We start from the raw sequence: 21,759 nt of genomic DNA, 5'->3' as shown, positions 1-21,759 counted from the left end.
TAAACAACCCAATTCACATATTTTGATTTGCATATTTCTGCTTGCTTTTCTAATCACCCTTTGTGAGACATTCAATCGGATATGCTTTTTACATGTAAATGTGTTCTTAATTAAATTTAAAGTAGATTTTAAAGACCTAAAACCGAATCTGACTTGTTTAATAAATAGGACCTAAACATGAGTACATGGGTTTGGATCGGTTAGAGAGCGGATCTCTTGACATTCATATCAAGTATCCATTTCACCATTCCATCTCGGATCTGAATCGGTCTTGACTCTGTAGCCACCCCAGTTAGGGGCGTCAAAGGGTCGGACCCCTTGCTAAAATACCACTAAGTGATGCAGGTAGGTCTGACAGTTTTTTTCATAAGAAAAACCATACCCGGATCCGATAAGGATTACATAAACCAGACCTGTGTTTGATATAAAATTTCCTAAACCATACCCGACCCATTTAATAATCGGACCTGTGGGGTCCGACCCGGATACCCAGCCGCTAAACCACCACAAGTTCCCGATTCGCTCATTTTCCGCCAAAAACAAAAGAAACCGAAGGTCGTCGAATTCAATTTTCCGTTTTTTTTTTCGTTGGAAAAATTTCGAGAGCCAAAGAAACGTTATCCAGGGAAATCCCTACAAATCCCAAACGTTCCCAGATCGACCAGGCGATTCTTCTTGAAGCTTCTCATGGCGATCCTCTCGAGCGTCGCTCTCCCGGCGCCGCTAAATTCTCCTGATCGCCGATCCTCGATCCCGCTGCGTCGCCGGAATTTCGCCGCCTCTCGGAAAACGATCGCAAGAAATCCCCCGGGCTTCGGTTTCAGAGCGATGGCCGGTAGCGACGAGGTATTTTTCTTTGCCGTACTCCGAAGAATTACAAAATTCGATGTAAGATTGCTTATTTGATGAGTATCTTTGGACCGAAATCGCGAAAGAAACCGTCAATTTTGGTTCTGAATGGTTCCTAGGCGCGTCATCTGAAGTAAAATCACGTGAAAATCTTTCGTTTTCCGATAATGCGGCTTTTAGACGAGGAATTAGAAGGAAAACCATGATTCTGTGATCCTGTTTTTTGCAGCCCTTACATCTAGAGAATGTTTCTGAGAAGATGTTGGTATTTGATTTGTTCTAATTTGGATTCCCTGGTTATAATTATGAATCATATTCGCCTAGAATATATTGGTTTCTTTTAATTTAGATCGTATGGTATTTACTTCCGAAAATCCCGAAGAATATAGGATTCTGAACTTTCTTAGTTCCTACAAAGGGTAATTCAAATGAAAATAGCGGAAAATGCTTGACTTGATTTGTCCTAGTTTAGCTTATGTGTTAATAATATGAGAGGACATCATGAAATGTGTGTTTTAATCTCCTAGTCTTGTCATAGACGAGATACAAGAGAAAATTTTGAAGGGTGCTGACTTGACCTGATTTCGCTCATGGGCGGCATGCAAGTGCGAATGTTGAAGAGTAAATTTGTGAATTTGAACTAGTTTTTTTTTATAGATGAATAATGCACAAAAAGATAATGAATAAGAAGCAGTTCTGTATGATTAATTCTAGCTCATTAGCAAGTAATCTGACTAAATGGTGAGGAACAGTTACGACTTAGCTCGAAGTTGAGTAGTTCTCATAAACTTCAAATTTTTTTTATGGTAGTCCTTTCCTGGTTTTAGTTTCCTGAAAGGATTATTTGTTAGGTGCTCCTTTCTGTTGGAGATGAATTCTCTTTTAGCAGAAGATATTATCTGACTGAAGTGGTGGAGAAAAATTTACTGGTTTATTTGACCTAATTTAGCTCCAATATGAGTATTTTTCATAATATTTTCTTTTTTTAACAATGGCCTTTTTTTTGTGTTTTGTGTTTTGTGTTTCTCAAAGGATTACTTGTTAGATGCTCCTGTTTCCATTGGAGATGGTTTCTCTTTTAGTGGAGGTACCAATTTCTTCTTTCATTTGTGTGTGTGTGTTTCATTTTATTGTTGTTGCATTCTTATTGCATGTTGTACCATTCTATTCTTATTCTGGAGCAGGGAAATACTCAGATGCACCGAGCAAATCTGACGAGTGGTTCAAAAAAGGAAAGATAGTGAGTAACAAATCAATATTCATTGGGAAATTTTCCTTCAACTGATGTATAGTACACATGCAGAAGAACAATTAAAGAATGGTTATCATATTAGCAAGAAATTTCAGTCTTTACTATATCAAATTTTGACTCTCTCAATCTCTCTCACCAGCTTTTCTATTATATGTGTAGGGGAAATGTGTAGCTACAGTACATTTTTTTGTATGATTATTGCTAGCTGTAAATACCCGTGTCACCTGAGTTTCACCCTTTTCAAGTCACGTAGGCAGTTTTGGGTGGGGCAACCGATTTGTCTCTTGGGCTTGCTTTTGGCCAGCTGAGTCCACTGGCATGATTCATCAGTTGGAGGACCATCCCACTAATGATATATGCACAACATACATGGTTTGTATCCCTTTTTCACCCATTTGATCTTTTTTGTGCATAGCTACCTATCTGGAATGCTTTTTGTCCTGTCTGGTGCCGCTAGTTTATGAGATGAATGTGAAGGCTATACTTTGCTTTCTGGAAACAGAAAATGTGGAGGCCATGAGTGCTGGTAGTCACTTCCACACTATATTGCCTGTAATGTATTATGAATTTATGATGATTTGGAACTTCTCTCAGATTTATTTAACTTGATCTTTGATTGAACCTTCGGATTTCATAATGACAGCAATCTCCTATGGTTGCATCAGCTGTTACTTTCTGTCATCTATGGTCTTTGTCTGTGTGTCTGCAAGCATGCACAAAGCTAATTGTTCTAACTTCTAACTTGCAAATCTTGTTTTATATATAGGTTGTATTTTGCTTCATGTGCAAAACCTTTTTATGAGCATTTTCTTTTAGCCAGAAAAATGTGTCTGTGCAGTTCTTAATGTATATCTGTGGAAGTGTTTCATAATTGCCTTATGATCTTATTTTACAGGTGAAAGCTTATTCTGTTAAGGGAAGCAGGGACAAGGCCAAAGATCCAATTTTTGGTCTTACAATGGGTTCAGCTTCTCAAGCTTCCACTGATGTTTTCAGGTGAACCCAAAGTTATAGAGGCTATCAGCATCTATGGAGTTGTTTTCAGAAAATATGAAGCCAGGGGCCTTGACATATTAAAAGCTGTAGGTTCCAAATGATGCATGGTTCTGCTTGAACAGAAAATAATTGCTTCCTGGTACACGGTGATTTACATGCTATGTAACACAGACTCTTCTAACAGGGCACTGCACCCGCGTCGCACCCACACCCATGCGGGTGCGACACTTGGACACGGCTTCCTTTGTGTCAGGTGAAGTCAACCACACTGAGGTCCATTTCTGTCCAAAAGTAGATTCAATTAACCCTAACCAAGTCTAGTTTTATCTATATTATATATATATATATATATATATATATATACACACATAAATGCATACACATACACGTATACATACATACATACATATATATATCCGCACCTCCGCACCAGTGTGGTTATTTTTTATTGATGAGGAATAGCAATTGTATATTGTTAATTTGATTTATTGCATGAATTTATGCATGGTGAATTGATGATATGATAACTGTTTTTATTTCATTTGTGTTAACTTAAAATCGTTACTATATATACCCTCCCCGCACCCAAGTTTTTTTAAAGTGCTGCATCGCCGCATCCTCACCTGCATCCGCACCCGCATCCGCACCTGCACCCGCACCTATGTGACATAGTTTACATGTTATGCTCGTTCATTTTTGCACTGTAGATGGTTTTGCATTGAAAGTGGAAAAGACATCAATCCTACAGTTGTTCTGGTTCATGGATTTCCTTCACAGGTTTACTTCTTCTCAGAACTGGTTATAGTTTATTATTCTTAGCTTGTTTTCTTTATTGATGCAAAAAGGGTTTAGATTTGGGGAGTGTTATTGCCTTTTCTGCCTGTTATCTCATTAGAATCATTAGTTTGTACTGTGCGGGTGTTTTTACTGTGCGGGCGTTTTGAGTGTGTGGTTGCTCATTTTCTACTTTTCATTATATGTGTTGCAAGAGGAATTTCATTTTGTGACTTTGTCTAATTTGCATTATTTCACATGTTGCCCAGTCCTTTGGATCTTATTGTTTAGTGTTGGAGGACTTTTGTAATTTGGCTTATGTAAGGTGTAATATTTTGATAAATGAAAATACTTTTGCTTGGATTCAAAGACTATTTTGAGTTGCTATCTTCCTTTCCTCTTTCTTTTTCTTTCATTCCTTTTCACTCCACTTCCATCATTGCAGATTAAATATACAATTCTAAAAGGAAAAAGTATTTTTATTTGTTATTGCAGTGGTGTTATTTATGTTTATCATATTTGGTGAACACTAACAACCCCAATCCACAAATAAATAAAGGCCTTATATGCACACAGTTGCGATTTCACAAGCAAAATGCATCTGTCAGAAATTGAGAATAGGCTGAAAGTAGTAATGCATTAGGATATCAATAATCAACCTCATGTGGTGTTTTCCTGATGCCTAAGTAATAGGAAGAATGTGAGAAATAGATTATGTTGTCTGTGGATCCTAACCTGTTGATATTATGTCATTCAATGTCCTCATTGTTGGGGCAACAGTAGCTGATGCTCCTTCAGCTTATCTAGATTGCAAAAAATAGTTGACCATGCATAATGACATTGGCTCTTATCTGGTGATTAACAAATGATCAACTTGTTGACTCTACCATTTATTTTCTGTTTTTCTTTAGAGATGATTGTCACATTTTTCTTTTGATTATGTGTAAAATTTATCTCACAATGCAACTTTAGGACGAGTGATAATATCCTTGTTCCTTATGATTCTTAGATGTTGTTCCAATTTCCTACATTGTTTTTCCATTTCTTTTTTTTTCCCTGTTTTCTTTGTTTATCTGAGAAATTCTTTAGTTTGATGCTTGGTAGTGAGCAAAGATATCGGACTAATTCCTTTTTGTTTTGGAACAGTCATACTCATACAGGAAAGTTCTTCCACTGCTATCGGAAGACTATCGTGCTATCGCTTTTGACTGGCTTGGTGAGCTCCTCATTTACCCTCACAACCAGGACTATGTGATGCATCATAGATGCGTGGACCATATTGCATACTTAGAAGAATCAGGACCTCAGTTTCCAGTCATATGTAGATGGACTTTGCTAAGACAGGTTGCAAGTTACTACAGTCTTGGAAAAGTGTATCTAAGTAGAGTTGCTATATAGCATGTTCAGTTTGTTTATTTAAAAGCTCATATGATCAAAACAAAGATTGAATGCCATGGATTATGTGAGAAATGGAATCCCTATGAAATGAAATGGGGATCTTCGAAACACGAGCTTAGATTAACAAGAGCAAGTGTCAAGAATGACACTAAAGCATAACCCTTAAAAAGGGTATAACTGGAAACAAAATAAAAATAAAAATGTATTCTTTATTGATATGAAAAACCAATTGCTTAAGAAGCATTAGAGTAAAATACAAGAGGGGCTGCACCCCTTTATATACACAGCTGAAAGAGGACTCAATAGAGCTGTTGGGCACAGTCCAACAGCTCTATTTAGAGCTGTTGGAATGTGTCAGTCCAACAGCTCTATTAAGAGCTGTTGGACTGTGTCAGTCCAACAGCTCTATTGCTAGTCAAGTCTGGACAGGACTTGACTAGCAACAGTCAACTAGATGACATAAAGACAAAAAATAAGAATAAAGGAAAAAAATTACAGAAAAGAAAGAAATGAAAAATGTATTTATATATATATATATATAATAATATAATATTATTATATATACATATATGTACAGTTTTACATTTTAACACCCTATTCTATGCAAACTGAGGAAAGGGCATTCTTAGGTATTAATTTGGAATTTCATTTTCTCATCTTGTGTAATATAGGTGCTGAAAGTGAAAATAAAATTCTTGAGTTGCATGTAATCGACTTCAGAACTGATTTCAGCAAAGCATCTACTTGATTTTTTATACCTAAATTTGAACAAGTCTAATCCCTCTAGTTCCCTAAAAAGATGGATTCTTTGTTGGTTCACCTCAAGAATGTGTTTGAGATCGCATATGTTTCTAAGACTTGCAAATTTTGAGTTAAATAATGCACTTAGCCTGGTTACTGGAGCTTCTGCATTAATAGTTTTGCAGGTACCATTCTCATTTTGATAATAGAGGTGACACTTGGGAGTTGTTTCTTCTCTTTCACTGTTCCTGTTATTGCCATAGAATTGTACTAGTGTAGAATATCTGCTTTTCTTTAAGGAATGGAGTCATAGAATACTTATCTATCTAATCTTACTCAAGGAAAGGTTTCAGAGGAGTATCAGAGGTGTGGAAATAGTGAGTAGGTTGTGTCTTAGGGGCATAGCTGGTATTTTGATATTTGATGTCTTTTTATTGTACATATTTTTTTATTGTTTCTTTCTTGTTCTTATCTTTCTTAGGGGTATTTCAGTCTTTATAATGTTTCCTTGTAATGTAAGCCCAATAAAGAGGGTAGACTCTCTTGTATATCTTAAGGAAATAAGACAATTTAGAGTTTTGTCCTCTACTCTAGTGTGTGTGCTTGTGCTTCCTGTAATAAAACAAAGTGTGCACAAATACAATGCCACTAAAGGGCTACAAGGTGCACAATCACAAAGCCACTAATGAGCACACTCACAAATTCCATAAAGGGCAAACACAATATGTAAAAATAATAATTTATTGAAACCTCACAAAAATGCAAGAAGCATTATTAAAATACAATGGGAGGGGATCACCGCTATTTATATACAAAAGAAGGGAGAGAAGGAGAGCTCAAAAGAGCTGTTGGAGCAAGCTCAACGGTCACAAAAAGAGTCGTTGGAGCTTGCTCCAATAGCTCTTTTGACTAGTCAACCTAGTGTTGACTAATCAAACTCTAGTTCAAAAAGTGAACTAGAACAAAGTTCTAGTTCAAAGAGAACTAGATAAAATAAAATAAAAAAAGGAATATATATATATATACAATTTAGCTCTCCCTTAAACTTACGGCGTAACAACTGAAAGTTTGCCTAAAAGGAAATAAAACCTGAGAGCAACAAGAGGTTTGGTGAAGAAATCTACTAACTGGTATTTTGAAGTAACATAAGGCAGATCACTCCTCTCAAACATAGTGACAATCCATTTCTATGTGCTTGGTGCGTTCGTGAAAAGTGCAGTTGTTGGCAATGTAAATTGCAATTTTATTGTCACAGCACATGCGTGAGGTGTTGGTCACTTGAACTCCTATATCTGCTAGTGATTTCCTGAGCCACACCACCTCCATCGTAGTGGTTGACATGGCCTGATACTCAACTTCAGTTGATGAAAGTGAAACTTTCTACTGCTTCTTACATCGCCACGAAATCAGAGATTCACCTAGAAAAATACAAAAACCAGTGATTGAGTGTCTGTTATTTGGATTACTTCCTAATCAACATCAGTATAAGCAATTAAATTTAATATAGAAGAAACAGATAGAAAGAGGCCTCGAGAAAGAGAGGTCTTAATATATCTAATAATGCGCAAGATTCCTTTCATGTGAAGAGAAGTGGAAGCGTGCTAAAATTGACTAGCTGTGTGTACAATGTGTGCTATATCAGGTCTACTAATTAAAAGGTAAGAGAGAGCTCAAATAAGCTGTCTGTAAAGAGTAAGATCTTCAAGAGGTTCTCCATCGTCAATTCGCATCTTGGTGTTGACGATTTCAGGAGTGTCAACTCTCTTATCATTCGTAATGCCAGTCCTGAAAACAATATCAAAAGCAAATTTAAATTGAGATAACAGATACCCACTAGGAGAGTAAGCAACTTCAATTCCTAAAAAATATTTTAAAAACCCCAAATTAGTCATTTCAAAATATTTTTTAAGAAGTTTTTTAATATTTTCAACTCCATGTTTGTCTCCTCCAGCGATGATCATATCGTCCCCGTAGAGGAGAAGGATAATTATACCTGCATTAGACACCTTAACAAACAAGGTAGTGTCAGTCAAACATGATTTGAATCTAATATCAAGCATAACTTGACTAAACCTATCATATAAAGCTTTTGGTGTTTCTTTAAGGCCATAAAGGGCTTTATCCAGACGAAGAGCTTTACCCTTAGGGATATTTATACCAGGTGATGCCTCCATATAAACTTCTTCAACTAGGTTTCTTTTAAGAAATGCATTTTAACATCCATTTGAAATATAAACTGTTTTCTGATTGAGGCTAAGACAACTAGGGTCCTAACAGTGGTCATTTTAGCAACATGAGCAAAGGTTTCTTCGTAGTCTATGCTGTATTCTTGAGAATATCTCTTGGTGACTAATCTGACTTTATATCTTTTAAGCGTTCCATCACTCTTGGTTTTAACCTTATATACCCACCTATAACCTATAGGTTTCTTTCCTTGTGGTATGTCTCGAATGGTCCAAGTTCTAGCCTTCTCTAGAGCTTTCAATTCTACCCTTATGACTTCACCCACTTAAAATGTTCATTGGCTTGAGCATAGGTTGATGGTTTTATATATGAATGAATTAATGCAATGAATGTCTTGTATTTGGGGGAAAAGGAGTCATAGGACAAAATTTTTAGGTGGTTTAGAGATCCTAGATGACCTTCTGGTTTGTTCTTTAGACTGGTCAGAATATTTTTTCAATGCACATGGGTGATTTGAATCCCTACGCTTAGAGTATTGCAAATAGTTATTGTCCTTATGGGTTTTCTCTTCATCAATGACATCATCATGACCATTGTCAAGGTCACCTTCTATTATATTTCGACCATTATCAAGGTCATATGATCATAGTCATTATGTTCTGAAACTAAGTCAAATAAAAAGGAATACTCAGTTACTTTCTTAGTATTTTTAAAATCAAAGACTTTTTTATTTTCTAAGAAAGATACATTTCTTGAAACATATAATTTTTTATTTTTAAAATCAAAGCACCTATAGCTTTTTGGTTATTTACATAACCTAAGAAGGCACAAGGGATGACACGAGGAGAAAGTTTATCATTTTTATCACTAAAAACAAAACATTTGCATCCAAACACTTTTAGTCTAAAACCCTCGTCTCCTTGCTGTGCTCCGGTAGTGGCCTGACTGCCGTCTCTCTCCCCTTCCCCCTGTTAGAGGACCAAGCCAGGCTCGGTCCTATCCTGGTTTGGAATCGGGTGCGACTCGACCTGACTGCCGAGCCCTCACCCCCGTCCCCTTGCTGTGCTCGAGTAGCAACAACTCTGCTACTACTGTCTCAAGTCGGGCCGAACTGAGCTAAGCCTGGCTAAGGCTGAGCTTAGCTCGATTCGGTCTAGCACCCCTAGGCTGGCCCAAGTGCACCGAGTCTGACTCGGTTTCATCGAGCTAGCTCGATCGGACCCTGCCAGCCCTCCATCGGCCTGCCTTGTCAAGCACTACCGAGCTGAGCCCGGCTAGCACCGAGCCCAACTCGGTTCTCCTTGGCCCAACCCGTCTAGCCGTCGAGATTGGCTCGACTTCTTGTATCGAGCCTGACTCGGTCCGATAAGCTCGAACTAGGTTCGGGTTTGACCCCTGCGACACATTTGTCGCCTCGTCCTCAAATTTAAGATTTTAACATCATTCTTTATGCATCACGATAAAATCTTTTTAGTGCCCCACATTGACGCAACATATGAGACACACTTATCGAGGCACGAGCTTTTGAGAACCTACCCTCAGAATCGTCAGAGATTCAGACCATTTTTGATGTAGGAAAAAGTTGCATACGATGACGATGGCAGAATATTTTTGATACATATGTATTATATTTACGTTATATATATACACGCTTTTAACTCAAGGACACATTTTTGCGTATTCTTCTCCCATTTAAATTATGTTATTTATTTTGCCATCGCGTTGTTATGTTCATAGGCTTTTGCTTACGCAATTTACTTAGCCCGATGTATAGTTTTATACACCAGGCCTTGCTTACACAATTTACTTAGCTCGATGTATGGTTTTATATACCGAGCTCTGTTTACGCAATTTACTTAGCCCAATGCGTGGTTTCACATACCGGGCCCTGATATACGCTATTTACTTTGCCATCGCGCTGTTATGTGCACAAGCTTCTGTTTTAATATATGTATCCTATATACATATATAATTATACAGAGTACTCAGTTTTGCGTACTCTTGCTCTATTTCAATTATGCACACATTTATTTAGAGTACGCAGTTTTGCGTATTCTTGCTTACTTTAAATTACGCCAATATTTATTTAAAGATGCAGATTTGCGCATCCCTATTTTAAACTTTAAAAAGATTTTCATGTGAGATTTCAAGTTCGCATACTCCGATGTTTCGTAAAATAAAACAAGTGTTTTACGTTCGCATGTTTGTGATATTCAGCATACACATGCGCTGCTTGTCCTACAAACAAAATAAGTCTCTTATGCTCTCATGCATCAAGGTTGTTGCGTCCGTTCTTAACCAGACAATTCTCAAGCGTTGGAGTATTCTTTGAAACACCTTTCCAACCTAGTTCAAACTTTAAAATAAGTTGAGATTTTCATGACTCAGATATTCACAACTGAGTCTTCTCTTCGAACCAATATAACGAAAAGACTTTGACTATGTAGCCTTCGGTCGTACGTACGTCATGTCCTTTTCTATATTCGCAATGACTCTGATATTCCTCCAGCCTAAAGCTCTAGAAATCACGATTTTCAGTGTTGTGATTGGGGGTTCTTTCTGAGAAACCAATATCATTCTCATCTATGTAGTACTATCAGACTTGCACGATATGCTCGTACGATGATGAATGGATAGGAGCAGTGTTATAAAAAATGCGCCTTAGGTGCAAAAGGCGCGCTTCACTTTGAGGCGCGGCCCTCTGTGCCTCAAGGCGCAAGCCTGAGGCGCAAATTTATTTTTTTTATAATAAGATTTCTGAGGCACAATCAACAAGATTTTTGTAGGTTAATCTCATGTATTTTCCAGTTATTTCAGTTATGTAATCAATTTCTTAGTATATTTTATCTTTTGTTGGTTAATCTCATATATTTTCCAGTTATGTAATCAGTTTTTAGTTACTTTTATATGTTAATCTCATATTTTTTAGAATAATCTCATATATTTTAACTTTTGTAGGTTAATCTCATATATTTTCCAGTTATGTAATCAGTTTTTTAGTTGCTTTTATATGTTAATCTCATATACTTTAACTTTTGTTGGTTAATCTCATATATTTTTCAGTTATGTAATTGGTTTCTTAGTATATTTTATCTTTTGTTGGTTAATCTCATATATTTTCCAGTTATGCAATCATTTTTTTAGTTACTTTTATATGTTAATCTCATATTTTTTAGAATAATCTCATATATTTTAACTTTTGTAGGTTAATCTCATATATTTTCCAGTTATTTCAGTTATGTAATCAGTTTCTTAGTATATTTTAACTTTTTTTGGTTAATCTCATATATTTTCCAGTTATGTAATCAGTTTTTAGTTACTTTTATATGTTAATCTCATATTTTTTAGTACTTATTTGAGATTTTCTATTTCTTATTGGTTGTTATTTCATCAATAAAACATTTCTTTATTTATTTGTATTTTTAGATATTTTTTTTAGAATTTTTTTAAAGTTTTCAAAAAAAAATTTGAAGCTTACGCTTTACGCCTTGAGGCTTACGCCTCGCCTCAGTTTTTGGTGGAGCGCCTCGCTATGCCTTAACGCTTTTCACAACACTGGATAGGAGGTTTATGACAAACCTAGTTGTGCGATAATGCATCACTTTATGGAAAAATCACGTAAACACAAATGATCGTCTTTACAAGCAAGATGCACAATTTGGTTTAAAAGACCAGAGCATATTGAATGGGTTGTCAGATAAAATAATAACTAGCATACCCATTCATCCTTTGGTTTTGTCAAGAGAAAGGATAAGAGGTACAAACTTCGATGGACAAGTTGTTAACAACTATGCTCTTCGAGTGGCAATGGCTCGGCGTCCCCGACCATTGGAGTTAGGGGACTGGGCTACCAAATATTATCCTAACTGGTAGATCCTATTGACTTCTGCAGAAGTTCGGATGCATCCCCCGTTTATTCTCGCCTATAGGGAATTCTCTCTCAGTCTCTGAAACCGTTCCCATTGGAGCGGACTCAGCTACTCATTCGGGTTATAATTTACATAAAATAATAAACCCCTGAGTGGTTTCAGTTGTTTCTACGTATTGTGTTGTGAGTACTCACAGGTCGTTAATTATCAAAACAAGATTATTTTTTCACTTTGCTTCTCTTGAAACCAAATATTGTGAAATACGATAATGCATATGCTAGTCTTGTCTGATATCGATGCACCTACCAGGTTTTCATGAGTCTGACCCGTTTTATGGGATACTGGTGACGAATAGAATGATGCTACAGGCGGTGGTGCGATGACGCGATGATATAAAGAATCTACTTTCTCTGTTATTCTCTTTTGAGCACATTTTTGTAATTTTGTATAAGGGTTCTTTTGTAATAACTCTTTCTATATAAAATCTTGTTTTTAATCTTCATGGTTTTAAATGAATGTATGGAGATACGGACCCAATTTATTGGGTGGGAATTTCGCCTGTAATCTGCCCAAGGTTCGCCGACTTGTTCTTTCCAAACATTATCTTCCGTTGAATTATTATTTTCAACTCTGAAAAAAGATTGATTGTTAAAATTTCAATTTTTTCCTAAAATTTATAAGTTCGGGATTTTGGGGCATTACACCTGGTGTATTCGTGTCTGTGCAATGTTGTCATACATAAAAATATGATGAATTATTTATTATTATTATTTTTTTCTCTCCAAAATCCTGTTAACAATAATATTGATAAGGATTCTTGCAAGACTGAACTAAAGTGCGTGCATACTTCCTAGAGGATTTTTTTTTAAAGTGAATGGTCTCACTTGCTTTTTGCAATATGATTTCTAAGAGGCTTCTTTAATTGGCTTTCAAAGGTTCTAATTAGCTGCACTCCATTTTTTAGTGTCATTTTGTTCTCACTAAATTCAAAATGGATCTTAGACTCTACTATTTGAACTAGGGTATTACATTTCAGATATTGCATTGTTTTTCTCGACCCCTATCGTCAGCTTGCATCTGATTTAGCCTTTCATTGGCACATACTCCTTAATGACTGGTGATTTTGTATGATTGTGCTTCACATGCTAAGGCAATATATACTGTTTATAGGTTTTGGATTTTCTGACAAGCCTCAGCCAAGATATGGTTTTGACTACACCTTGGATGGTAAGTTGGTCCCTTTGCCTGGAAAAGAAAATGGAAGTTTTCATTTGACCTCCGTAGAATTATTTTTGCATATTCTTTGTGGTCATGATGTTGCTCTTTGTTGGCAGAATATGTCTCAGCATTGGATTCCCTTCTTACTTCATTAGCCTTAGATAATTATTCCCTTGTTGTTCAGGTATATTTTGCTTACATTTTTCTTAGTGCCCATGAAAAATATCAAAAAATTATGGGTAAATAACTTGGATGTGTGGAATCTGCAGGGTTACTTTGCCCCAGTTGTTGTCAAATATGCTAATGTTCATCAAGAAAAGTTGAAAAAGCTTATTCTTGTTAACCCCCCAGTAAGTGCTACACAAGAAGATATAAGATAAAATTAACAGGTTTATGTTGGAAATGATGTGAAATCTGTACAAGTATCTCTCTATGAAGGTTTCCTGTATCAATTTAATTGGTGCATGACATTTCTTACTGAAAAAAAAGTCTGGGTGTTTTTCTTTTGTATGATACTTTCATACTTTATGAATATGATAACATATATTCAATCAATCCGGGCCGAAGCTAAAAGGTTTAATTCCTTTGCAGCTGATAGACAAGCACACTATACTGCCACCTACCTTGTCAGTCTTCAGCAATTTTTTGTTTGGTGAAGTTTTTGCTCAGGTTAGAGTTACCACTTCTATTCATCAACATGGGTGGCTGTCTGTAGTTTGAAAAAGTTGAATCGATGAATATTCTGAATGTTGGTGTCATTCTGTATTTTAAGGATCCTTTGAGAGCAAGTGATAAAGCTTTAACCAGCTCTGGACCTTATATGATGAAAGAGGAGGACGCTATGGTTTATAGACGGCCTTACTTGACATCTGGTTCTTCTGGCTTTGCTTTAACAGCCATCAGTAGGGCTATGAAGAAAGAATTGAAGGTAGTCACCAAGATTGGCTCCTGATTTTGTTGTTGGCATTCATATTATATCTTTTCATTTTAGTGTTCTCTAAATGTGGACTAGCACATGCATAATAAAGAGTGTGGTTATCAATGTTTAGTTTTGGTCTAATAATGATATGCTTTGGAAGAGTTGAATTGATGCATATTCAGAATGGATTGTTTCTTTGTGTCATTTCAACCTTTGCAAAAATTTGCCACATTGCTTGCAGTGTTTTTCAATGTTTTCATGGTTATGGCTTCTCTGGCTGCCTCCCTGCAATCTCCATTTCCCTTTCTCACTCATGGACACATGCACATGCACATGCACTGATGCCAGCATACATATAACATGGATATCTAGCTTATCCATGTATACCAATGTCATTACAAACCCAACATCAATACCCACATGACCAATGTCACATCAGCTTATAGATATGGCAGAACATGTGTTGGACGTGGTCAATATCATTTCCATGTTCATTCTCTTTCATCTCTCTTTTTTCTTTTGTTGGATGATATTGTTGCTAATTGCTAATTTTCTTTGGCTTGTTAATGTAAAAAAAAGTGCAACTTTTCTGTTTTATCATGTCACAAAACAATATTATGAGTCTAATAGGAAATTTGGAGTTTAATGCATTCAACTTGTTATATATATATATTCACAGTATGAATATTTGAAAATATCAATAGCCATTATGTCCTGCTTACATGAAAAGGTTGTCATATCCTTGTCACAAATCTGTCTAGTACTTGTGTCTTGCCTCCAAACTTTTTGTAAATTCTTCATGATCTTGTGCTGGTGCTATGGTATGCAAAATTTGCAAGACAAATGTAGGCATCTAGTTGCAATTCTTTGATGGTGAGAATAACCTTGAATATATCTTTAAGAAAAGGCTTTTGATCTCCCAATGGTGTTCGAGCCTAGCCTAAGGGGAACAATTTTATTTAATTTGCAAAATTTGTCTATTAGATGAAAAAGTGTAAATTCAGCTACTCTGCCAAACATCCATGAATAGAAAATTAACAAAAATGATTCAGTACAGTATTTGTTTTCATACTAAGGCCCAACTAATGGGTTGATATAATTCACCAACATCTGAACTTCTGGATACAATAGCATTCATGCAATATTTTTATTGCATAGAACTGGTCCAAGTTCCTTGCAATGTGACATCTACAAACTGAAATAAATAAATAAATATATGTTTCATCTCTCTCTCTCTCTCTCAGTTTTTTATGTTTATAGGGATGATATGGATCTTATCGCAGATACTATTGCTATGTTTTGGATTTCGGTTTTGGATGGTACATTTTTATAAAAAGACAAAATGGGAAGTTTTATTGGATAGATTCATTTACAGATAGAACAAATAAAACTCCATCTCTATGGTGTTAATCATGTGGTTAAAACCTAAAAAATTAAAAATCCAAACTCGGAACCAACTGGGTTGACAGTGTTTTTTCTTTTTGGTTGGGTCAGGGGGTGCGTGCACGGAAGAGAGAGAGAGAGAGAGAGAGAGAGAGAGAGAGAGAGAGAGAGAGAGAGAGAGAGAGAGGCGGGGATTGCTCAGTTGACTCAGACTAGTCATCATTCAACTCACCAGGTTTTAAAGATATGCATGGATGGACAAACAACTTAATATTGCTTTGTACATTCTATCTCCTAAAGTAAAAGTGGTTAATATATTATTACATTGTACATTAAGTGTTTTGATGTTAGAGAATGTGGAAGAACCAAGCTTTTGCTTCCGTGTGCCTTCACATCAATGACTTGTATAGTGTGTCAAGCCAGCTGATATCAAACTTCCTTTGCCAACTCGAGCAGAAATATGTCCAAGACACCAATGAGTTCTTATGCAGTCAGACTTGGGGAATCAATACAACCATATGCTGGGGACTTAGAGATCGATGGTTGAGTTATGAGGGCATTGAGGACTTCTGCAAAGATTCAAAGCACAGACTGGTGGAACTTCCAGCTGTAATGTTCTCTCACTTGATATGGGTTTTCCTTCCTTTTGAGTTTATAGCTCTACTTTAGTGCACTTCCATATTTGGCAGAACTAGTAAATACATGACTTCATGCAATGGTATATATATATATATATATATATATATATATATATATATATAGAGAGAGAGAGAGAGAGAGAGAGAGAGAGAGAGGTGGTAGCTGCTAACCACTTTTCTAGCTAACTGCCCAGCTAACAGGGCTTTTCAAAGGGGTTTTCCCATGTTTTGCTTAAATCTGACTGTACAGATGTGTTCGGCATGGTCGATTTACTAGGAAACAGCACTTGGATCATGTTTTTTGGATAAAAACATGATTTTTTAAGCCTTGAATATTTAGGAAAATCTTAGACCATCGATTTTTTAAACCATATAAAAACCTACCTGCGTATCGGAATTGGATGATCCAAGAGTCTATTCCTATAAAATCAAGCATGTAGAACACATCTGTATGTGTAGATATAAGGAAAACATATAAAAAAACCCTTCAAAAGCCTGGTTAGGTAGATACAAGGAAAACATGGAAAAAACCCTTCAAAGGCCCGGTTAGCTAGAAAAGTGGGTAGTACCTACCACCTTCTCTCTCTATATATATATATATTAATTCCCTGTTTATTACACGGAGAAACTGTGTTCGGGATCAAAGACTTGGTTGTACTGGTCTTAGCCTCCTGCCTCCTGCTTTGCCTTGCAGAAGGAGATGTCCACATGGGGACTCGAACTCGGATAAGGAGGAAGCTCCCTATCCACAAACCCGAGGCCATGTAGGCAACCCCTTAGGGTCGACTTCATGCAATGTTGACACATATAGGTAAAATAATTTTTTTTCTTTCTTGTTCAACAGGCTGGGCATCATGCTCAGGAGGATAGTGGAGAAGAACTTGGCAGGATCATTAAAGAAATTTTAAGAAAGTGAATCACCAAACTACCTGCATAATGTTAGATCCACCATCATATAGAGTTTCTCATCCTCTGTTATTGCCATATGACTTGACAATAATGTAAATTGATATTTCATGTTATTTATTTATTTCATTATAAGTAGTAATAAGTTGGATGTGATTTTCAGTTTCTTCTGCTAAATTTTGAGACTAGCGCATTCTGTTGGCCCATTTTCTTTTTTTAATTTATATTGGAAGGTAGTTGAAGTGGTAAAAAATGACCCCAATCTTACTGAACTTGGATTTAAAGTCTAGCAAGTGGGTCAGAATTCCGACCCAGGTCTAAACTGGATCCGACCCATATAATGCCTAGCGTCATTTGTCATAAGATATGTTCCCTTTTCTTTTGGGTTTAAAATGTGAATGTGGTTTTATGTTTTCCTATTCAAATCGAGTTAGATCATCAGCAGAACCAGTTCAAATGTAAAAGCAGTAAAGCACATCTGATTCGATTCAATAGCTAATAAAATCATGTTAGGCAAAAGCTTTTCCCGTATGCATCTGAATCTGACTCCAAAATCTGACTAGAACAAATCCAATTATGTCAGTTTCTTCTGGGCAAGGGAAAGTCTTGAAATAAATAAAAAAGAAAGCTGTCTTTGAGAAAATATTTGAAAAAAAATGGAAAACAACAAAAATGACATTTTTTGAAATGCCCACAATTTCTGCAATCCTCATGTTCAAAATTACAAATACCCAACTTTGTTAGGACCTTTTTACCCTGCACATGTGTAAAACTGATGAAGTTCCTGCGATATATTGCTCCGCTTGTCTGATATCGCAAACTCCCACTTAAATGTAGAATTGCAATTTTCTTATGCTTAACCTCATGAAGCTTGCATAAAAATATTTGCAAACATCTAGTTAAACTGAAATTTGAAACTTCACAAATAATTGACTAAATTTGCATATATAATACAAAATTCACATAAAAATTATATGAACCTCTTGTTATACTGAATGTTGTAACTCCATAAATACCTTAATCCACATATACCTCATAAAATTCGCATAAAAAATGTGCGAACCTCCCGTTAAACTAAATGTTATAACCTCACAAATATTCTACTTAATCTGCATATAACTCACAAAGTTCACATAAACAAATGTGTGAACCTTCGGTTAAATTGAAACCTCAAAACGTCGCAAATATTCTACTTAGTACGTATATGCCTCACAAAGTTTGCATCATAAAATGTGTGAACCTCTTGATAAAGAGAACCTCGTAACTTCACAAATATTGAATAAATATTTGTGAATTTATGACATATATGCGTTGATCCTTACATATACGTTGATATTATGATAAATATGCAAACTTTCCCAAACATCGCATATGTTTGGGATGAATACTACGTGAGGTTTTTTTGTGGAGATTCGTCTGAGTAATAAATGTGGCTCTTTGATACTATAAAACCGATTGTTCACACCTAGGGCTATTTTCGCATAACATAGGGTTCTTTGTGGTCCCCAACCTGCTTCATGCCGATAACTATTTTCGGTGATTCATCGAACGACACTTCATCCTTGAGTATTTTAAAATCATCGACAATGATTTTTTTCGATAAAAACATCTTTAATGATTGAACTATTTTTTTTCACAATTGGCCTAAGTTAGTTATTTTATGGAAGAATTGCATAGTTTTAAGTTATCTTTGCATGCTCAATAGCCTATTCTATTTGTTTGTATGACTCTATTCTCTAGTTTGGTTGTTTATATGTTGCGTTGCTTGTATTATAAACATGATTAGGGAACATTGTTTGATTTTTTTTCTTGCGAAAGTTTAATTTCTCACAACTATTTTTAGGAGGAAAATCACATATTTAGGATGAGTTCGCAAATGTATTGCTCAACTAAAACATATCGGTCATTGTTCACGAATAATTTATGTGAACTTTCTCATCCTCATAAATAATTGTCGATTCGGGTTTTTGTATTGTATATAGGCTATTCTATTTGTTTTTTACAATGCTTTTTCAATAGACTATGTCTTGTCTCTGTTGCCCGCCTGTTTATCTATATTCCATGTCTTATTATTTTAGAAAATTCTGAATTTGTTTAATATAATATGAAAATTGAGAAGATTGTGTTGAAGGGGTCCACAATATAAACATCTTCTAGTATTGGAGCACAACAACAAAAATCAAAGAAGAAAAATTATGAATTGGGTCGTCCTGCATATTATAAAGCACGAAGTAAGCTTGACATGTGGATAGAGAGGAAGCCATATCCAAAGCCAAAAATTTGGGTGCTCAACATTTTTCACAAAAAATACAATATACTAAACATCATCCAATGGTTAGATTTTGCTTTTAGAGCATAACTATCCGAAGAAATGCGTAGGTGCTTGATCCATTACTTCCTTGATAAAACTTGATCGTGCTGACCATTCATGGCGCATGATGGATGGTCAGTGCGCAAAAAACAGTAAAAAAGATGCAAAACACGAAAAAACATCCTTTAACGATGGTTTTGAAGTGCCGCTAAAGGTTCCATTTTTGCTGGGACTTTTAGGGGGTTTCGCTGGGACTTTTAAGGGGTGCTCAAAAACGCCACTAAAGGTCATCCGGGTATGTGCTCGATATATTTCTTTTTTTTAGCAGCGGTTTTGAGCGCTGCTAAAGGTCACAACTAGGGGTGTCAACGGGTTGGGTTTGGTTTGGACCCAGGTAGAACCAAACTTGAATCCGCTTTTCGGGTATGGTATCATGTCCGGACCTGGGTCTAATCGAGTCCATTATAAGAAAAATTGTACTCGAACTCGATAAGAACTACATGAACCAGACCAAGACCATACCCGATAAAACCATATTTTTATTGAAAATTTGCTAGTCTTTAATCGGAACTCGGGTATGATTTGGGTCTGGAATAAAATTTCACAAACTATACTGGGGGGTTCATGTATTAATCGGACCCAGGTCTTCTTATTTATCACCATACCCGGACCCTATAGGGTTTGGTTCGGCTAAACCTAACCCGTTGACACCCCTAGTTCTAGCAGAACTGGGACTAGTTCAAAAGTGTCGCTAAATGTCATTTTTACATAAAAATTGTTTAGCGTCCAACTGGCTTAAAGAGCACAAGCTAGATATTCTCGTACTCGTCGAAACAAAAATTGAGGTGGCTGATGTCCCTCTTGTGAATTGCATTTGGAGGGGATGCAACTTTTAGTTCAAGCCATCCACAGGCGCGCCTCTGGGGAATCATAATCTTGTGGGGGCCTGAACTGGGACTATTCCCTCACTATCCGGTTCTCTGAAACTGCGGCAGACTCTTCCTTTATTCTAACCACCGTCTACGGCCCCACAAGTACAACTAACAACAACAACAAATCGCGGATCTGGAGCGAATTGGACATCATCGGGGCCTCAATCACCCTCCCATGCTGTGCTGCATCAAGGGTGATTTCAACTTCATCATGTATCCGCATGACAGTAATCAGCCCATCAAAGCCACCAGGTCCATGCAGAGTTTTAGAGAATTGTTGGTCTCAACATAACCTTTATGATGTACCCCCTAGGGGGGGTGGGCTTAATTACCATTCTCCTGCTTCAACAAGAATGCAAAACCCCTGCCTTGACAAGGCATTGGTTTGTCCCATATTTCTAGATTCCTTTCATGACCTTGTCAGCTCCATCCTACCTAAAATCGAATGAGACCACAAACAGATGGTGTTGGAGTTGGGCTTGGGGATAAAGAAGCCGAAACATTTCAAATTTGAAGACTAGTGGCTTCGTATCCTAATTTCACCGAGATGGTCGAACTCCATTGGGCAGTCCAAACAGACGGCCAGCACAATTTTCAGCAATTGCATGAATGGGAGAATGAACTCAATGAGGAACACAAACCAGAGTTTGACCACTTCTTTTATCCCAATCCAGATCTGATGAATTAGAATCCATGATTCGCGAATGGGGGTATCCATGACGAAATCAGATGGAAGCAACGATCCAGAGTTAATTGGCCTCAGTGGGGTGACCGAAACACCAAGTTCTTTCACCTCAAGACATCTCACCGCAGAAGGCTGAACCGTATTCCCTCACTCCGTATTGGTGAGGAGACGTTCTGGGGCCAGGAGATCATCTCAGCTGCCTCTTCTTTCTTCCAAAGCTTCTTTTTCACATCCTGGGCCATCTGTTGGAAAAGTCGGAAGGTCTTTTCATCCAAATGCTTTCAAGAAAGATGGAAAGAGCTTTCAACGAAGAAGAAATCAAAAGGGTTCCATCAAGAAAGGCCCCAGCCGACCCTGACAGGTTTCTGCTCACATCTTAAGTCATTCATTCTGTGGATGCTGCAAGAGGAGCTTTGTGAGCTTACATATGAGTTCCATTCTAATAGGACACTATTCAAAGAATTGAACAAATTCGATTTTATCTTAATCCCCAAAAAAGGACTGTAAAGAGGATATAACCAGATTCAGACCAATATTATTATTAAAAAATATTTTCTCTCCCTACCAATGTGCCTTTCTTCCTGGGAGAAAGATTTAAGACTGTGGGTTCTTATCCAATAAAGTGGTTGACACCCTCAACAAGAGAAATAGGGTCTATTTTATCGTGAAAATCGATTTCTTCAAAGCATTTGACTGAGTCTCTT

The 21,759-nt window shown here is 36.6% G+C and overlaps 1 protein-coding gene across 3 annotated transcripts; it reads left to right on the top strand.

The window, feature by feature from the left end:
* The first annotated feature begins 556 nt into the window (after nt 1-556).
* LOC149845001 (uncharacterized) lies at nt 557-17,283 on the top strand. 3 transcript variants are annotated; one of them, XM_089995424.1, is made up of 15 exons: nt 558-846; nt 1,882-1,936; nt 2,034-2,089; nt 2,997-3,097; nt 3,805-3,874; nt 5,018-5,087; nt 13,234-13,290; nt 13,398-13,465; nt 13,551-13,631; nt 13,873-13,950; nt 14,054-14,209; nt 15,695-15,730; nt 15,771-15,818; nt 16,040-16,192; nt 17,066-17,283. In XM_089995424.1, exons 1-15 carry the CDS (start codon nt 688-690, stop codon nt 17,135-17,137), a joined length of 1,260 nt encoding a protein of 419 aa, XP_089851550.1. In that variant the 5' UTR covers nt 558-687; the 3' UTR covers nt 17,138-17,283. The 3 variants fall into 3 exon arrangements, with proteins under 3 accessions (XP_089851552.1, XP_089851550.1, XP_089851551.1); XM_089995425.1 differs by lacking the exons at nt 15,695-15,730; nt 15,771-15,818 and adding an exon at nt 3,282-3,350; XM_089995426.1 differs by lacking the exons at nt 15,695-15,730; nt 15,771-15,818 and having other exon boundaries at nt 557-846.
* Nucleotides 17,284-21,759: the final 4,476 nt, after the last annotated feature.

This window comes from Nuphar pumila, chromosome 2 (assembly GCF_984573655.1).
Source record: "Nuphar pumila chromosome 2, dmNupPumi1.hap1.1, whole genome shotgun sequence".
Lineage (NCBI taxonomy): Eukaryota > Viridiplantae > Streptophyta > Magnoliopsida > Nymphaeales > Nymphaeaceae > Nuphar > Nuphar pumila.
This window is presented reverse-complemented; position numbering and strand designations above follow the sequence as displayed.